Below are 16,195 nucleotides of genomic sequence, written 5' to 3' on the forward strand. Positions count from 1 at the left end.
AACATTGCAGTTTTGAACAAGCCAATAATAATTTCTTCTCAACTTTCAGCAGGCATGGGGCTGATTATGATTGTAATTGATTACAGTGCGAGCTGTAATAGTTATCACTGAGTTCAGAAGCTCTATAATTCTAATCATAATTGTCCTTCCTTGGCAGTGTAATCACATAGTGTAACCATGATTATAAATGATTACAACGAGAAAACAATCCCTAATTATATTCTTAATAAGTGTAAGAATAGTAAAAGTTTCCATAAACAAAAGACTGAATGTTTACTATTACAATAAGGAATGGGTAAATTTTAGGTGACCAATATACAGGCTAATTTTTCTAAAAATATACTGCACACAAATCATTCTCATTTTGGATGGTGGATGATTAAACAAATTAAGATCAAATAAAATTTGGTCATTTATTACAACAAAACACCGATCATCAATGCTTTTTCTATTATGAACGCATTTTATTTTTAAAAAATGATGCATAATGATGTAGATGGATCTTTTGTTAGAATAGCATTCATCTTCTGTACAATCACTGTACAAACATAAAATTTCAACAATATGGCCTTCCATTCATCTTATCAAACTGTTCATATAACTAAAAAAATATGTTTTAAAAAAAACATGTTTATCATGTACATACTTTCTATCTAGTCACTTGCAGGGCATTTCTTATTGAGCGACTTGTTAAATACTAGACAAGACAGAGATATACCTACCTGTAATTTAACTAAAATGTTAAAAAAAGTAAAACAGTTAAATCAAAATACTCACCCTCTCCCTTCATGCTTCATTTCATATATTTTTTCCACAGTGAATTTGTGCCCACTCAGATTTTGTAATGCAACAACTTTCTATGCATCATTTACAAGATTGGCTATGTTGTTGTTACTGTAGAAATTATATGTCTCACTAAGCAACTGTTATACCAAAGTGCCCATGCAGTCGATCCATACTTACATCGTCAAAGTTCTCTCAACTACATTACCAACTATAGTATCATTTCATGAATAAAATCTGGGACTATATGAGCAATGTCATTCAGTCATTGCAACAAATTTGAATTTATGAACAACTTCAATGGGGACATTTGTGATGATCTGCCCATTAATACTAACAAACACAGTCTCTAGAGAGTAGGTGAGATAGACATATTCCCCTGCTATGGGTTCACACTTTGAATAACCAAGCTGAAATCTGCTGCATGTCAAGAAAATATATATTATTTTTAAAAGTCCAAAAATATAGTACCACTTTATCCTGGTATACAACTCTGCTTGTCACACTGTTGCCACAAGAAGATACTAATCTGGATCCAAATGATTATGTTCTTTTTTTCTATTACTAAGATCAACTTCCTCCTTTTAAATGTCCTTCCAAGTGTTTCAAAAACAGTTTTCATGTTAATTCCATTCTGAATGACAGTTGTGCACATACTTCCATCCTGATCCTTGGTAAAGTTCCAGAATTTTCACAATGAGCTAGGGAATCCTGATGGCATTTTTCTAAATGGGAGGGGAGATTTAGGAAGCAGGGAGCAGTTTTATAGAACAGTACCAACATATGTATGATAAGAATGGTACATTTCAACAAAAACTAGTGTGTGATCAGTAAAATTAAAGAATAAAGATAAAACTCGCAACTGTGTATCCCCAATATTGGCAAAATGACAATAGTATCATATCATGTGACACTGAACTACATGCAAAAAAAATTACAATTACTAAAAACAAGATTTTCACCATTTTACAACTTTGCCATGTGCAGTTGGTGAATACTTTTAAAAACTAGATCATCCATGAAAGCATCATTGCTTAAATGCAATGTGTCACTAATAACAGTCTGATTATGACACATGATCTAGAAATGATGCACTTCAGTATGAGATATTAATATTAATGTAAGTAACACATGTTACAGGGTTTCATTAGGATCTTGTCAAATCATTAGTACACAATTTTTATGCACTTGCTTTGAAGGGAGGATATGATCAATTTAGTATGGTTTTGTGCCATTATGCATCCTGGAGAAAACACTGCTGTATAAATTAACATGCAGTTTTTCTGGCTACAAAAATCTCAAAGTTTATGTTAGTAGCGGCCACGAAAATTCCCTCTTCCTCTTCCACGGTTACGATTAAATCCTCCACCACCACTTCTTCCTCTTCCAACACCACCTATAATGAAAAGTCAAGTTCAATGACAAGATACTGAATGAAGGCTTGCTGCTACATGTTATCCTTGAGAAGAAAGTGTGTTTGTGTGTGTGTGTGACAAGTGTGTAATCTGCATAAAAGATACATACAAATTTATTATGCTACTTAAGTCAATATTTTTGAGCATAAACTTTCATGGTTTTCTTGAAAAAGAATTTTCATGGGTTATTCATTATTGAATTGAGATGCATAAATGTAAATATAAATCCATTGCCTAACAAGCACATCTAGAGTAGCCAACAATTTTACAAATAGTTCTGATGCCAAGGAAATGGGAATTAAGTGCCTTGTTAGAAAATATGCTACAACAGCCGACAAACACTGGTCTGCACCTAATTCAGGAAAGTTTGAAAACACAAAATGCACTTGAGCATAATTTAGGTCAAAATGATGCATAGTTTTTTTTATGGTTGAGCAACACTCCTTGTTATACATCAACATACCAGATTTCATTAGTATCAGTAAAATGGTTCAAAATATTGAGGGTATAAGGAACAAATGGCTGGAAATGTTCTTTTAAGCATGAAAAATAGGTCTCAGTGACATCTATAGTGTGAATGATTTTCACAGAAATGTATCCACATATTAATAATTTTCATGTGTAGAGGCAATAGGATTAAAGGTAAGTTAGCGCTCTACAGTTTCGTATTTTGCATAGGGTTAGAATTTTAAATAAAAAGTTTCACCGGCTTTCCTCACTGGTCATACTGGCCATTTAAAAAAGAACTTGTATATCTCAAGTATAGTTGAAAGAACCTTTAATTCCCTTTATCTTGGTGTATGATTGATGGGTGTAATATGGGTTATAGAGTATGCAGCTTGGCCTTACTCCAGATGTGCACCTTTCAAAAAAGTGCTAGCTCCACGTCGTCATTTTCACTTCCTGAACTTCAGAGGTAAATTGTATTAAAAAAAAGTACCGATAACTTTTTTTTTACATTTTATATGTTTGGTAATTCATTCACTGCACCTTCAGTAGCTGGTATTGTCTAGTCTGGCAAAATTCATTTTCCCTATTTTAATAACTGCTAAGGACAGTGTACTTTAGACTAATTTAGGCTTATTTTTTTAGCACAAGGGAGCAGTTATTTTAGTTAGCAGTGTGCTTAGATCATGTACAATTTCCAAAAGTCCAATATCCAAAGAAATATCATCCACATTACATTAATGTTGCATAGAGGTATGCCAACATTCTCTCCATTGTGCATGTTTTGAACGCAAAGAACTTCACCTTACATTTGTCACTCTCTCAAAAGTACATAATAACTGGTAAGCACCCTCCAATATAGGTGCAATGAACTGATAGCTCAAATACACATGGCAATTGAGCATGAAAAATAGGTCACAGTAACCTAATTATGGTATGTCTATCTGGTTACTCTTTTTGAAATGCATTCACATATCAACTGCCTCAAAATTTGTATTTTGTCCCAATGGCAAAATTTTGTTAATCCCCCAAAAATGTATTAAACAGCAATTTTCAATATGCAGTAGAAATTTATGATCAGTGAAAGCATATTAAAGTATCTTTTCAAAATATTATCCATTTTTTGTGTGCATTTCTTTACCTCATATAAAATCACTTTAAAATATGAATAGCAAAATATATCCTTATTATGTTTATTTATTTATCATCTATTATTTCTTCCACTTTTAAAAAAATGTCCCAAATGTGATCTGGTTATGAATTTTTTCTTTCTTAAACATGTACTAAGGTTGCCTCTCCCTTCATAAAATCTGCTGCTGCTCAACTGACCCCTTTCAAGTCCTCATTTTGGCAAATTAATAATATTTGCATGCATAGTTGGGTCCGTAAATAACTGCCACATAGCCAGAAATATTGAAAATTGAATGAATGCATGTATCTGTTTATATGTGGGGTTTGGGGTAAAAGAGATTTAGATGAACAAATTTACTAGTCAAATGTAAAGTAAAAGTTACTTAAATTTCACTTTATAGCATCTGTGCAATAATAAAATGTTTTAAAAGGAAAGTTATACCACCAAGTTTTTTGTTTTATTCTTTCATACATTTGATAATCAGATCTTGTAGCATTAAAAACAATGATGTAACATGCACCTTTGATAAATACTGTGATTTCATTATTATTTGTGGAGTACCAATTTCTGTAATATTTGTCAGTAAGATAGACCATCAATTTAAAGTTACAGTGATGAATGGACCAAGATGATATTTAAAGTGCTATCCCCATATCCAATAGCATCACTTCTTTGTTTGCTTTAATGCAAATGGTATTTATGGTCCTGAGAAATATATATCATGCTGTTTATGAAAAAAGACTAATTATGAAATCTAGTTGATCTTGGATGAAAATGGTGCTGATCTGACCTCAAATATGGCTGCCACAATGATCATATTGAAAATCTTATCACTATTCTCCTAAATGAATGATCATATCAACATGGAATTTTCATCAAAAGGCTTCTAAGGGTGACTAGATTGTCCTAAATGAAAATGGTGCAGATTTTATATCTAATATGGCTGACTCGGTAGCCAATTTGAAAATCTTGTCATAATTAGTGTCATGATTAAAGCCCCATGTTGATACAACTTTCCATTTAAGAGTAGCAATAACAAGATTTTCAAGATGAATGCCATGGTGGCCATAATGGATGTCAACTAGATAGATGTCACATAGCACTAACCAGACATCTTAAGAAGTCCTCTAGTAAAACCCCATGCTGATATAATTTTCCATTCGGGATGAGTGGCTATAACAAGATTTTCAAGATGGCTGGCATATTTGATGTCAGAACAGCACCATTTTCATTTAGGACCAAGTAGCCATTTTAAACATTATTTCTGCAAAAACCCCTTGTTGATATAACAACAAATTCAGGGGTAGTAATATAAACAATATTTTCAAGATGGCCACTGTGGCAGCCATACTGGATGTCTGAGTGAAACTGTTTTCATTTAGGTCCAACTAGACACCATAAGAAGCCCTTAAAACCCCATGTCAATACGGTTTCCCTTCAGTGGGAGAAGCAACAAGATTTTCAAGATGACTTCTATGGTGGCCATACTGGATAATAGATCAGCACCATTATACATTAGGACAATTGAGACATCATACTAAATCTGGTGAAAACCCATGTCACTATGACTTTCTATTCTTGCAAACTAGCAATAACAAGATATTTTAAGACGGCTGCTATGGTGGCCATATCAGACATCAGATCAGCACCAATTCAAGACCAACCAGACATCATAAGAAGTTTATGTTGATATGCCCATCCTTTCCAGCAGATCAGAAATAGTAATAATGTAATGATGTTGTTGTTGTTGTTGTTTTGGGGCTTAACGCCATTTTTCAGCACACGATAGGCTATACATGGCGGCCAGTATTAATGGTGGAGGGAAAACCCCGGAAAGAACCACCGACCCACGAGAAGCTACTGGCAAGCTTTCTCACATACCCACATTGGCTGAATCCTAGACTCGAACCGCCGCAGAGGTGAGATGGCAGTGATCCGTAACAGAGAGCACTTTAGACCACTCGGAATAATGTAATGAAGAAACGAATGAACAAACACACTAATAAATGGTAAAATTGCTATACATGTGCCTGTTCCCAACTATGTTGACAAAGGAGAAAAAAAATCAAGTTCCAATGAAGACTTATTGATCAAACATAAAAGCAACATCCAGTTCCTCATGCAATCAACCAAACAGGTTGAGTTATACTGCAGTAATTAAAATGATTAATTACCTTACTGAGCATAATTAATGGAGATGGTGTTTGTTTTTTCCTTGATTTTAAATATATGGTAAAGCTGTCATATGTCAACTAGACATATTGGTGATCAAGGAAAACAAAATTCAAAGTAACCTGATATGGAACCAAGTGACATAATCAAGTGTAGTGAATACTTACCGTTTGTATCAAGTTAGTAATTCCTAATCTTGACACGAGGATTACACGTGGCATTTTGCCCCCAAAAAGTATATACAAGATGGAAATTCTTTCTCTTAAATATAATTCCTCAAAACCAAACTCTGATCATCAGTAATGATGTGGTGGTTTATGACACAATTTTCTCAATCGAGTTCCATGTACATATAATCAGGTCTATAACAGTTTCCATTTGTACTTTTATTTTTGTCTATAAGAATACATCTTTGCTAGCCAAGGTTCCAACGTGTTAACCCTATCTACACACTGGCAGACTGATAAGAAAAAATTCAGTGCTTTGGGTCTGTTAATTTCACTGGATGTGTCAGCGGCAAGCCACTGCATCTAATCAAACTCAGGTTGTTCAAATTTGAACACTGTTCCTACATGATCAATACAAGAGGAACACACTATTGGAATGGACTGATAAAAAAAAACAATTTTCCACAGCCAGTCTGTGTTTGTATAAATACATCCTTTCACACCTGTAATGGCTTCTCTCTGGTATGTAGTCATAAATTCAATGTTAAACTTACACAGCATCCTTTTGAAGTCAATTGCCTACACCATTTTCAACTGATGTACAAAGTAACAATGCACTGCTGTTACATGATATTGGTTAGTTGGCATTACACAGTAATGGCAACAACTCATGCAATCCAATAGATGTCGCTATGAAAAGCACTCTATTATCTGATCAATTGCCAAGGTGTAGATAGGGTTAACACACTGAACCTTGGCTAGTGAAAGCAATAATCATGTGTATTTTGTATGTTCCTGTATTAGTTTTTTAGTGTTGTACATTTCTTAATTCTCAACATTATGTTAACCTATCAGCTAACAAGAAGAAAAGACAAACAAGAGAAAGATGCATAAAACAAAAGCATTTTAATATGCCCATCTCTAGATTCCACTTGTGACCTACCGGTTTGAAATGTTCCTGCCTTTTCACTGAACTTGCCACTGGGTGGATGGTAGATTTCTCGATCCTGTCTGTTTAATTTCTTAGCCTGTGATACTCCGTTAGCCTCAAATGTTACAGGTGTGAACCTCTTCTCACTAAAATAGATCAATACTTTGCCAAAAAAAAAACAATATTTAACTTCAAGCCGAGTTCTCTTTAGTAAGAATTCCTGCACCAAGGACCATTAGTGTCTACAGGACCTCTACTTTGTGATCCTGTAATATTTTTTTTTCAAAGTTAGGTCTGCAGATTTCTTTATGATAGACTCTGTTTTTAAATGATGTGACTGAACTTCCCTTTTAAAAATCCTAGAGGTAAAAACAATTTTTTTCTTATGCCACAACTTTAGTTGGAAGGTACTGTTTATTTATTCTGGCAGGTATCAATTTTCATGATTTTGAAAAATGTATATTTTTACTGGTGCTTAATTTCATGGAGTAAGAGAGAAGCCCTATTATTTTCACAGAAGAATCAGTTTGCTGTGTCTTTAAATTTTTGGTGTGCAGCAACAAAACTCCATGCAAATTAGTATCCTAACAAAGACATAATGAATTTGCAATATCTCAAGTTAAAAGCTGGAGAAAACCGTTTCTTCAATAATACTTACTTGATCTTAATACATTAGAAGTACATTCACAATGTCAAAATTCAAGCTCTCCCAAGCTTGTTTTGTGCAACAAAGGTAAAGTCATCTTACTAAGGAGAAAGTCAGAAGAGAGTTTCCCCTTGGATGGGGGGTTGAGGTGGACTCGTACTAAATCCTCTCCATTCACAAGTCACTATTAGAGTGGATGTGCATGCTCTACCAGAGATGTTACTGCAGAGAGGGCAAGGAGTGAATGCCCCTACTATGATCAGACAACTGTCATCAAAGAAACAGATTTTACCTCAGATATGTTACCAAATCATAATACCTTAGGCAAGAATAGGTAAGATGTAGGTGTTACATCCCCTTGTCTCCAGTCCCCTATTGTATGCAAAACAGCGTTGAATCTCCAAATCATTAAAGGTCTGAGGAAAACTATTTATACCAATCACAAATAAGGGAATGGAATGTACAAGAGATGTTAGCTCCACTGTCACTCCACCAAGCAATGTCGTCGGTGTATATGACTAAGTCTGCATTTTTTTTACACATGTAAATAGTTAATTTAGCTTACTGCTTCTACAGGTTTACAAAATCAGTAGCCACGTAAACAAACATGTAGGTTGTATGTTTGGTATTAGCCAATTCACAAATTCACTCATCAATTATATGAGGAGCAGAGTCATTAAGAATTTGACACTAATGATGTTTTACCTAAATTGGCAGGTATATTCAACAAAGACATGACTTGCAACTGAATCCTGCCACAAAAAGATAAAAAGATGTAAAGAAAATGAAACAATAAGATGTGAAAGGTAGAATAAGCATATTGTCAAAGGCTTACATATACCTGGCTGTCAGCTTTAGGCCTAATGTACATATCAGGAGAAAGGGTAAATTTAGAATTGGTTTCATTAAATGGCATACATCTGGTTACTGTCTACTATGTCAACATTGAAAATTTCTGTAAACATTGCAGCCTTATACATAAAATACACAGGTTTGCAGATTGCATCTCATGGCAATGTGTTGTGATTAGACCAGTGACAAAACAGTCACTAGACTAACTATGAATTACTGATTTTCTTTACTTGCAGAGATTATGATAAAGAAAGTTACATAATGATATCCATCACTAGATCTGCAGTATGAAGACTGCAGAACTCACAAAGTTAGATTCCTTAGTTTGAAAAAATAAATTTCTGGACAACTTATTTATACAACAGAGATCAAAACCTAAATGAGACCATTCCACTACTTAATTGGAGAAAATTTATGTTAAATGACCTTACTGTAACATCAAAATAGCCTTGGAGTTTTCTCCCAGAGATGAAAAGCTATTTTCCACTAATGACTTAAAAAGCGCTGCCTTCCTTTTCATAAATACTTTTACGAATTTATCAGCTTCAATCATACTTAAAGAAAACATATTTCTACTCTCTGAAAATTCTTGCTGCAATTAGTGTGATACAGCCAGGCTGTAAACGGTTCAGTTTTTGTTTAACATTATATACATTTTATTTAATACAATTATTTCATCAAATACAAAATATATTTAATTGATTCCAAAAAGAAAATGAAATTTTTAAAAAATAAGGTCTATTAAATTTTTTCTTTAAATTACAGAAGGTTAAAATGCTTCTATGAGTAAGAAAGCAAGAGAAAACTAAGAATGTAAAATTTTATTTCTAAATGTACTAATGTTGTTCTGAATATTGATTATAATCGAGCATCAGTTGGTTGAGCAAAACAATAAGATAATCTATTGTGAAACTAAATAATCAATTGTGTGTAAATTGAAACTACTTTTTTGGTGCATGCAAAACACAATTGTTCTTATAACTCCTGCATAAATGGTAAGCTAAATAATGCTTCCAATCCAATAAAGTTGATCTAAACTTTTTATTCCCTTCACAACTTCAAATTTAAAACCATGACATATTCTGTAGGTGCAAACTTTTATAATTAGGAACATATAGCCATGATTACATGATTAAGCTGTTAAATTGTGGACATAACAAATTTAAACAAATTTTGGTATATTTGTTTCAGTTTCAAAGTATAATTATTTGTAGTATTTGTAAATAATGACAAACAAGAAAACTATGTCCTTCTATACTTTAAATTATAGACACATCACATATGGATCAATGGGTTTTGGGGGGGTTTGCAACAGTATTTCAGTTATATAAGACAGATCAGCCATAAAAAAATTGCTTTCATTTAACAAAGTTGAAGACAAAATGTAATCTTTAGCAGGTTAAAGTATACATGTCATTAAAAAAGATTACTTCTGTGTATTTATTAACATTATGAACTCTTGGGCAATGATATAACTGTATAAAAAACAAAAATTAAAATTTTCTCTTAGTAACTGATTAAAATCGACTATCAGTTGGTTAAGTGGATCCAATTATCGATTATGGAATTCTGACTGATTCCCTTTATTAGTTGGACTTAAAGCACATAAACATAATTTCTAGCTCACTAATTGTAAATAATTTGCAAAATCTATGTACCATGGTAGAAGAGAAAACTGACCCCCATTCCCCCAAAGTCTTTTTGCATGGATTAATTTTTGAAGCCAGTAAATACATGTCATAACCTCTGCTTAGTTGCTTAGTAACAAAAACTGATACTAGTCTAATCATATCTATACAACTGATAAAGAGTCACAGAAGACTTTCCTGTTATATCTGCATAAATTTAACAAATTGGGTTGGGAAGGGGAAGATACAGAGAGCAAGAAAGACATAGAAGGTGGGAGGGTGGGCATGCATTCACAAAGTTCTATGAAATGACAGTGCAAATTTATACAACTAACTTTCCTGCAGTTATTAAAACCAAAAAAGATATTATGATATAATTATTAATGTTAATATTCAAATTCATGAACATCACTGCTGAACTCCTTTCAGTCTAATCATTTCCTATCCACAAAGATGGGTGGGGGAAAATATTCTTGTGATAAACAATAAAGAACTATTTTGATCTGTAGGCTGAATTAAGTGTCTAGTTTGCAATCTTCAGTCACCCTGCTTTAAAGCTGGATAATTTTGCAACATCTTTATGTATACATTTATGGTCAAAAATCTGTTACTGCCACGGTTTTCAATTATGCTACCTATGATAAAGCCTAATCTCTAAAAATTAAATAAAATAAAACAAAATAAACTTGTCTTTTTTGAACTGATATCATTATTATGTTGCAAAAGTAATTTTAAAACTTCTGTTATTAATTCCATTCAATGCTACATTTAAGTCACTTCTGTAACCAAGAAAGAATGGGTATGGGTATGGGTCAGTAACTTAGCACAAATTACTTGTCTTGTACACCATGGAAATATCCTGCATCATCAGAAGAATTTGTAATTTTGCTTATATTTGACGGAGTAAGATATCTCAATATATTGTTGACTTTACTAGTTGATGCTGTCTGCAACATGGGAATATAATATATTTTGCAAAATGTTCAGATGACCATACCTCAGATTTTTCTGCAAACTATGCATGCTTCATTTGAGTTTGCAAAATTCTGGTGGATTCAGCAATTTTGCAGACATTTTGTCCTTTGTACAAATTATTTTGGTTGAACTGATTGTTCTCTGTGCTTTCTCTCTGAGAAAACATGATACTTTGATTGTCCTTCAAATAGACCATAAAATGCTAAACAATTACCTAACTAACGGAAAGGATGCAGAGCCCCCACTATTCAAATTTTTAACTTAAGTCAATGCAGATAAGTAAATCTAACTCAGTTTTCTAAAAAATGTATTAAAGAAGTATGTGGTAGAAGTATTCATTACAAAACAACTAAGCAAAGTCTAACATGCATACATCATGGACTAAAATAATCAATTAAACCATTTGCACCACCTGTGGGCCACTTGACTGAAGAAATAAACATGCTAGAAAAAAGTTGGTATTTCTTTCATCACCTATGAAACTGCATTGGTGGGCAGGACAATGTTACATCTAATGATCAGCAAGGTTGAATGACAAGGTATGCCCATACATCTGAACACTACTCCATGAAGAATGAGACATGGGTAGCACACAAATGGAATGGACTCATAAATAAGCAATTTTCTACTGCCAGTCTGTGTTTGTACAAATATCCTTTGTCTCTCAAATACATCTGTAATGGCTTCTCTCTGATTCATGGTCATGCTTCCAATGTTAAACTTACAAAGTATCAGTTTGAAGTCAATTGCTCCACCATTTTTGGCTGAAGTACAATGCACCACTGTTACACATTATTGGTTAGCTGGCATTTCATACTAAGGGAGGCAAATCAAGAAATCCAACAGATATAGCTAGGGCAAAGCAATGAAATAACAGAGAGATCCACCACGGTGTAGACAGGGTTAACATATCGGAACCTTGGCTAGCGAAGATGATGTACCCCATGTTTAATAGTCCAGTATCAGACCTATTTACACTAAAAGTAGTTTGGCAAAGTTCTGTCCATAATTTTAGCCATCTGCATTTAGCTGATATTCCTAAAGCTAACAGCTGGTTTAACATAATAGTTTTAACAATGTGTAAGTCATCAACAAACTTTGTGGAACATAAATAGTCAAGAATACATTTGTGCTGAAACAATTTTCATCTTTCAGTCATAGTGACCTTGGCCTTTGACTCCAAAAATGGATAGGCTTCTTCCTTACTTTAAGTGCACATAAACAACAATCTCTAGTCCAGCTCTGTGACTTAGAACTAATGTTATTGTGCTGGAACCATTTATGAACAAAGTCAAGGCATGAAAATAGCAGTTGTCCAAGGTCTGGGACCTGCAATTTTCCCAAAGGATCCAAGATATAAACTTGTCACAAGTCCATCAGACCTCAGACTTTTTTAAAAAGTGGAAATTAAAAGCACTCCTCTGCAGTTACAGAAGTGTTTCTTAAGCAAAGTATAAAATGTCAACAATACATATTAAAAATTACATACAATAACTATGCAATGAGAACAAGAAAATTGTAAAAAGCAATCAATATATAAAAAAAATCTACTGGTGACTACTACCATATTTATTTAAAATCAGTGTTTTGCGACTTACCCTCCGACTGGTTTGGAATCCTGTCTGGCAGTTGATTTAGGCTGGAACAAGTAGAAGGATATCAATATTTACAGGAATTATGAAACAGAAGTAATATAAAAAACTCTAGTTCCTAGCTTAAGAAAGTCAATACCAGGCCAACATTATAAAAAAATCCTTAAAGTGAATGCATCTGTAAGCTGGTACAATGCCTCTAAGTTATCACAAGCTATCAATTCAGTATTTGGCTGTCTTTTGCATAAAAGATAACTGCAGTACCTAACAAGGGTTCCACTGAATGTTAAGTCTTGCACGTGAATGGCACTACAGTAGTGTAGCTTTCTGCTTACAAAAACAAGACATGTCAGGGTACACATTTTAGCTCAAAACATTGCTCCTCTTTAAAACCCTTTCTTAGGAGCCATAAAACCTAACTGTATTATCATATGCCATTTTACACAATGTTAATTTCAACTAGATTGTGTCCTAATAGTACACAAAATGCAAAAAAATTGCACTTTATCATTGGGTTCTCAAGATATAAGACCTGAAAATCAAGAGAACTATATTTGTGCCAAAGTGCACTGGAGAGGGTCCTGCTTACAACAATTTATTTGGCATGGCCTTGTACAATGGAACTTTTAGTTGGAATAGTGAATGTGATGTTTGACCTCAAAATGATAGGCTTCTTTCTTGTGTAAGTGCAATACATCCACAAAGTCTGGTCCAGGCTTTGAAACAAAATAAATGCTGGGGTGGGTGGGTGGCAATGCTAATTTAATTATGTAATACTTATCTGCTACTACTGCACTGATTTCCTTTTCTGGAATGCTAAGTCCCCAGTCTAAGCATAAAGTTCCCTCTTTCAGTTTATAATTGGAGGCTAAGAACTGAAGAGAATGTGATTCAGTTTGATTCCTAAGACAATCCAACAAATGGACTTGTGACTACAGGAACTCTGAGCAATGGTGGAAGGTTTCATAGCAAAAGTAGCAGGTTAAGTATTACATAATTAATATTAGTTTTACCCCACAAAAGACTAAATGTTAAGTGCAGTAATATATTACTATCTACTAATGCATTGTTGATTTTCAGCAGATGTAAGGAGGGAGGCTGATGGCCTTAAAAGCAAATATTGGTGTAAGAAGAAAACTTTACTGTGGTAGTTTTTCCTACTGTAAGATAGTAGATGACTTTGCTACATGTTGCACTGTCACTACTAGACCCACCCAAAGTAATACATGCCTTCACACTTGTGAGAAAAGGAATGAAGGTAGAAGGATGAAAAGGCTGAGCAAGATTGCCAGAAGGTGGCTCACATAACATCAGTGGAGAGTCATTAAGCAAGCCTGAACACCCTAACCTTATCTTCTTTATTTCTCATGGTGAGGGACTGATAAGCTTTTTTGATAGTGAAGAGAATACACCTGGAATAGTGGTGGCTTATAAATAGGGAGAAGAGATGATTCAAATGGTAATTTTTCCTTTTTGTGGAAGGTAAATAAATCATAATGCCTGAATTGTGCAAACAAGATTATCTTGATTATCCCCAGCACAGATACAATTATAACTGAAAATCTCAATATGAATAGGGGCCACTGACGGTAGTTGACTTTTTAGCTAGCAATCCATGTTGGTATAGAACTAAACCAAATGATAGTAACCACCGAACCATAAACAACTCTTTTCTACTGACAGGTAATGGATTTCATTCCTTGCTGTCACTAAGGAATGCAGGAAAATGTATTACAGGTAAATTTCTCAAAGTACATTTCACTCAAAAGTTCACAAGGGGGTTTTAGATAATACCCAAAGAAAACATGAAAGGTTCCAAGTAAGCATTAATGAGCAAGAAATTGGGCTCTGAAGCTCGAAGTACCTGATGAAACGTGAATGGTGCAGATCATTCCCAACTGCTGAACCTATAAAGAACTCGAGACAATGAGACATGGCTGTCCTATAGTCTGCAACTGCAGTTTAAGGACAGACATAATGCATTTCCTACAGTATTAATTACTGATCCTCCACTTTGAATTGTAAACTTGGAAGTAGATCACTACTTTGAGTGATGCAGCTGGCAACCTTGCTTGAAAACTGCTCTTAGTGGATCAATCATTTGAGATGAACAAATATGAATCTGGAGAATCTGTGGACAGTTGTATAGGTCTTTAGTGCTGCAATAACTTCTCATTGTGGTAATCTCCTTGGCTCATCTACCAACAGGTCAAGTAGATTGACGAACGTGACCATTTAGGTCACAGAAGGACTATCAGGAAAGGTTGAGACCTGGAGATCCTGGCTTGGTGGAGAACCTGTGGGAAGGCATAAGCATAAGACAACCCATTTCTGACTGAAAGTATTCGTCACCCAGACTTCTGATCTGATACTGGAGAGACATAAAGGAGTCTCATGTTCAGTCCTCCCACAGATGAAAACAAAGTCATAAATCTGCTATGAGAGACAGAATATGATCCTTTCTGGTGGAAAACACATATCTTTTAATAAGTGTTGTTGTTGTTGTTGTAGGGTTTAACGCCATTTTTCAGCACAAGATAGACTATACATGGCGGCCAGTTTTAATGGTGGAGGAAGAACCCAGGAAATCCCCGGAAAGAACCACCGACCCTCGAGAAGCTACTGGCAAGCTTTCTCACATAACCACATTGGCCGAATCCGAGACTCGAACCTACGCAGACAGAGGTGAGATGGCAGTGATCCGTAACGGAAAGCGCTTTAGACCACTCGGCCACTCGGGGCCCCTTTTGATAAGGGAGGAAGTTAATCCCCATATAAACAAAGTCATAAGATGGGATGAAATATGACTTCTCTATGTTCAAGTCACAAAAGCTGGCTAGAGCCATGAATTAAAAATGGTGACAGGAAAAACAGTTGTGTTATTCCTAGTGGATTTATAAACTCAAACATAGGATATGATCCAGAAATATTCTGCACATATTACCCAAAAGCACCTTAAATCAACCCAAACTTGAGAGCTACAAGAAATACCAGTAGTGTCTAAAATGTAAACTGATATGTTGCAGTCCGAACTGTCTGCATCAATGCATGATTTTATGAAAAGGTGATGCCAATCTGATCCCCTTCCCTAGGTGGGAAAACAAAACCTGACTTGCTATCTCAATAGGGACTGAACAAAAAGAAGTGGAGGAGGGTATCAACCAGATCCATGTCCCTGATAATTAATCAAAACCCAGTGTCTGGTTCCTTAAGGAGTGTTACCTTGTGACTGGTGATCAGTGACTGGTCAAAAACTAGTCTGATGAAGATGATGACATATAAAACTGCTCATCCACTTCAAATCTATCAGAGTGAGACTGATGCTCTTTCCTTTCAGTACGAAGGCACAACCTTGCTTTTATCATTTACTATTTACTGGCACTTCACCTCCATTGGGAAGGTGCTGCTTATCCCTGATGGGAAAACATTGGCAATTTTCCTCACCTGAGATGGAG

At 34.6% G+C, this 16,195-nt stretch overlaps 1 protein-coding gene across 1 annotated transcript in view; it reads right to left on the minus strand.

The window, feature by feature from the left end:
• Nucleotides 1-399: 399 nt before the first annotated feature.
• The window catches only part of LOC149785807 (apoptosis inhibitor 5-like), a 53,841-nt gene continuing 38,045 nt past the window's right edge, over nucleotides 400-16,195 (minus strand). The window contains exons 11-13 of the mRNA XM_089979743.1: nucleotides 12,747-12,787; nucleotides 7,060-7,193; nucleotides 400-2,179 (exon numbers count right to left, since the gene is read on the minus strand). Coding sequence (XP_089835869.1) covers nucleotides 2,094-2,179; nucleotides 7,060-7,193; nucleotides 12,747-12,787 — 261 coding nt within the window. The 3' untranslated portion in view covers nucleotides 400-2,093. The remainder of the gene's footprint in view (nucleotides 2,180-7,059; nucleotides 7,194-12,746; nucleotides 12,788-16,195) is intronic.

This window comes from Sinohyriopsis cumingii, chromosome 13, assembly GCF_028554795.1.
Source record: "Sinohyriopsis cumingii isolate HCF-2022 chromosome 13, ASM2855479v2, whole genome shotgun sequence".
Lineage (NCBI taxonomy): Eukaryota > Metazoa > Mollusca > Bivalvia > Unionida > Unionidae > Sinohyriopsis > Sinohyriopsis cumingii.